Genomic DNA, 3,813 nt, shown 5'->3' on the forward strand with positions numbered 1-3,813 from the left:
TATATATATATATATATATATATATATATATATATATATATATATATATATATATATATATATATATATATATATATATATATATATATATATATATATATATATATACATATATACATATATATATATATATATATATATATATATATATATATATATATATATATATATATATATATATATATGTATATATGTATATATACATATATATATATATATATATATATATATATATATATATATATATATATACAGATCGAGTATAAGTTGTTATTGGATTCTGGCATTTTAACCTGATCTTAAAACTTCGACGCCTTAGAATATTTCATTGCTGAAGTTAGCTACTTCTTTTACTAATAATAACTAGTAAGAATAAGGCTGTATTCCTTGGAAAGGGTAACTATACGTGTACTGTTGTTTTATTTCTTAATGATCACAAACATTGTTTGATTATTATGTGTTTTGCTTCAACCTTTCGCATCACTGCAAGCCCTAGGGCCCATCTATCTAACCTAATCCAAACTTATTTATACATCAGAATTTGTGTGCATGTGCGTGTGCGTGTGCGTGTGCGTGTGCGTGTGCGTGTGTGTGTGTGTGTTCGGATGTGGCTGGTAGACTCCGAAACAGCTGAACTGATTTTCGTGAAAAATTTGTGTTTTTAGCTAGGTTTCGTGTCAAGGCTGATGAATACAACTAAATCGATAAACAACTGCCTTTGTGTACAATCAGCTCTGGAGCACCATGTGGCCATGTGGCTCTTTGGTGCTCCTGAATGGTTTCCCGCTCCTTTTTCAATAAACCACCGGCTCAACAAACCCCCGATGTTGAATGCTCGGCAACGTTAAGCCTGGCAACGCCTGGCCATTATGCTTATTGCTAATAAATCCAATATTTTAACGCCAACTCGCAAAGTCTTTACGAAGCACACAAGATTTTGAATGAATAACGAGAAAGGCATTGTGGGAGGTATTTCAGCCAATAACATATATCAGCATTTTAATGGTGCTGTGACAGAAACCAATAGCAGACCAGAATTCCGTATGATTTTGACCAACAGGAGACTGACATTTTAGAGATGTAACTCACAGTACACACCAACTCTGACAGCTTTGAATTTTTGAGCACGCAAAATCATTTGTTGTTGATACCGTATAGTGAGGAAAATGCTGAAGGGAGGGGTCGGAACAAAATCTTTTTCCACACAGAAAAGTGAAAACATCCTAAGGTGCGTACGCTGTATCCCCTGGGTCTACAGAATAATTCTACACAAAAACCACCTTTGTTGTTGTCGTACAGTAGGAAATAATGCCGTAAAGAGGGGCCAAAAATCAGTGCATTCCTCATCGTCACATGAAAACCTAGTAAACCATACACTCTGAAACTCGGGGGCTCGCTGTAAGTGATTTTGCTCAAACATTGTGAATGTGTCAAAGATGCTACGATACAAGGTTGTACACTTTTCTCAATTTTCAATGAAAAAGAGATTAAAAATAGTATTTGAGTTTTTTATTTATCAAACAGTTGTCCAAAAACATTCAAAAAAATTGCATGACCATATAAAAAAAATCATAAATACAATAAATATGTCAACCTTAAGTTAGTGCACAAATATTAAATATATTATAACAGTAAAAGTTCCATTCAATAAAGACTCGGAGTGTCCGCACGCTTACGGTACTTAAAAATAAATACTGTAACATGTTTGATACAAACATTACTCATTTGTTGATGGCTCAAGTAAGCTGCAGTCTTCTGTTTTTAAATAAGAGTCCTTTGATCTGATCAACACTTTTTGGTATTTGTTCCAAGGTTTTGAAAATCCAGCTGCTGGAGCATTCAAGATCCTTAGCGTCTTTTGCTGTGGGGGAAAAAAGAAAGACAGATTTTTAACTTTTGGATTCTTCTACACCAAATGGAAAGTTTATTAGGCTATAATCGAATGAATTACTAATTTACTGTTAGCTAACAGCTAATGCAATTTTTTAATGCTTAAATCGTAATGATTTTTAACACTAGATAATGGTATAATTATAACATAAATCACACTCATCTCCCAAAATATAAATGTGTATTTCAAGAATATACTGTATCTTTAGATCCCAAAATATCATTTGTCTTAAAATGTAATTTAAATCAATAACAATTTACGCTTCTCTTAATTTATCGTATCTGTTGGTTAAAGACGACCTCTAGAGGGCATCTGGTTGAGGCACACTTGCAAACACATTTACTGTACTGTATATCATTTTATTATATTTTTCTGTGATTTAAATTGGCGTGTCTAGTAAAAAAAAAGATTAAAATTAGCTAAATTCTTTTTTGGTATATAGTAAAAATCTTTTAAAATAAGATTTTTATCTGGAAAAAAATATGATGTAAGATAATTTAGCCCAAGTTAAGGATTTTTTGTCATTTTACGGGAAAAAAAATGACACAATAATGGGAAATGAAATGATCTGCATTAATATAGCGCTTTTCAAGTCAATGACTTCCCAAAGCGCTTTGCATTGTGCTTCACATTTCCCAATAGCGGCCGTGATCTGTGCAGCCATGAAAGGCGCTAACCTGCTTATTGGGGGTATAGGGGGTTCAGTGTCTTACCCAAGGACACTTCGACATGTAACACGGACAAGCCGGGATTCCAACTGGGATCCCTTAATCCTAAAACGATCGCTTTACCTCCTGAGCTACTGCCGCCCCGACAAATAAGACAAATAAGAAATTAATAGATAAGCTAAAGGTTCTGCTGAAAACATATTTTCTAAATGAAAAAAAACATGCCACTTACCACTTAAGGTATTATGTTCAATTTTAGGATTTTGAATTATAAAACACACACACACTTATATATACATAAAATAGGTTTGCTCGATTTTAGGATTTTTTAATTTTATTTTACTCAAACAATTGAGAAAAACATTTACAGAAAATAAGACTGACAGGGGAAATAATTGCAAATAATAAATTTGCAAAATGTTCTTCTTTTTTAGTGTACTGATACAGTATGAGCACCAATATCGAAACCTGTTTGGTACTTGCCTATGTTGTACCCTTACTATTGATAACCACATTTTGCTGGTCTAATAGTACGACCAATCTCCAAAAGTAGTTGAATATACTTAAACTTACTTATTCAGGATCCTCTCGATGACTCTCTTCACCCAGTGAGCGTCAGGGTCAAGGCACACCTCCTGACCAGTCTTTTTAAGTGTAGCACTGCAAGAAAAAAACAAGGGTGCCTTTAGAAAATGCAGACTCCGGTTGTGACCCTTCGCCAAAAATTGTCATCTCAAATATGAAAATATGGGGAAGAAAAATCCTTACATAATCTCAGTCTCTTCGCAGTGGGAGTTGGCAGGAATCAGCTCAACTTTCTCGATGTGGCGACCGATGGGTCTGCTCTCCGTTTGGATGCAACGGCAATGCAGTTCCAATCCCAGACTCCTTAAAGCCATTCCTGATACAAACAAATGAAGTTTAAATGTAACAGTTTGGATGCAATAACAATTCCTCATCTCCACCATGTAAAATAAAAGTAGACTTACCTTCACTGATGGCCGCCGAAGCCAGCAGGACCACCAAAGCAGCGAGGATTACTTTGTTCATCATGTTGTCGTTTTGCTTTGAATATATTGGCGAAGAAGTAAGAATTCGGTTTGTTGGCTTGTCTCCTTTCCTCTTTCCTTTTTGAGCTTTGCTCTGTGAATGTAGTGCTGAAGGGAAGAGTGTGTCGTTTTATAGAGCGTCGCGTGAGTCAGCTCACATGCAGGTATTGCGCAAACTGGGATTAGTGGCCGGGGGCTGGGAATT

The 3,813-nt window shown here is 34.8% G+C and overlaps 1 protein-coding gene across 2 annotated transcripts; it reads right to left on the reverse strand.

Moving 5' to 3' along the window:
* Positions 1-1,630: 1,630 nt before the first annotated feature.
* LOC148344834 (interleukin-8-like) lies at positions 1,631-3,687 on the reverse strand. Of its 2 annotated transcripts, XM_088325930.1 has the most exons (4): positions 3,549-3,687; positions 3,328-3,460; positions 3,133-3,219; positions 1,631-1,861 (listed from the first exon to the last, which is right to left on the reverse strand). In XM_088325930.1, exons 1-4 carry the CDS (start codon positions 3,610-3,612, stop codon positions 1,849-1,851), a joined length of 297 nt encoding a protein of 98 aa, XP_088182056.1. In that variant the 5' UTR covers positions 3,613-3,687; the 3' UTR covers positions 1,631-1,848. The 2 variants fall into 2 exon arrangements, with proteins under 2 accessions (XP_088182056.1, XP_088182057.1); XM_088325931.1 differs by lacking the exon at positions 1,631-1,861 and having other exon boundaries at positions 3,129-3,219.
* Positions 3,688-3,813: the final 126 nt, after the last annotated feature.

Source organism: Urocampus carinirostris, unplaced genomic scaffold, assembly GCF_059441175.1.
Source record: "Urocampus carinirostris isolate Australia breed hairy pipefish unplaced genomic scaffold, RoL_Ucar_1.0 HiC_scaffold_260, whole genome shotgun sequence".
NCBI lineage: Eukaryota > Metazoa > Chordata > Actinopteri > Syngnathiformes > Syngnathidae > Urocampus > Urocampus carinirostris.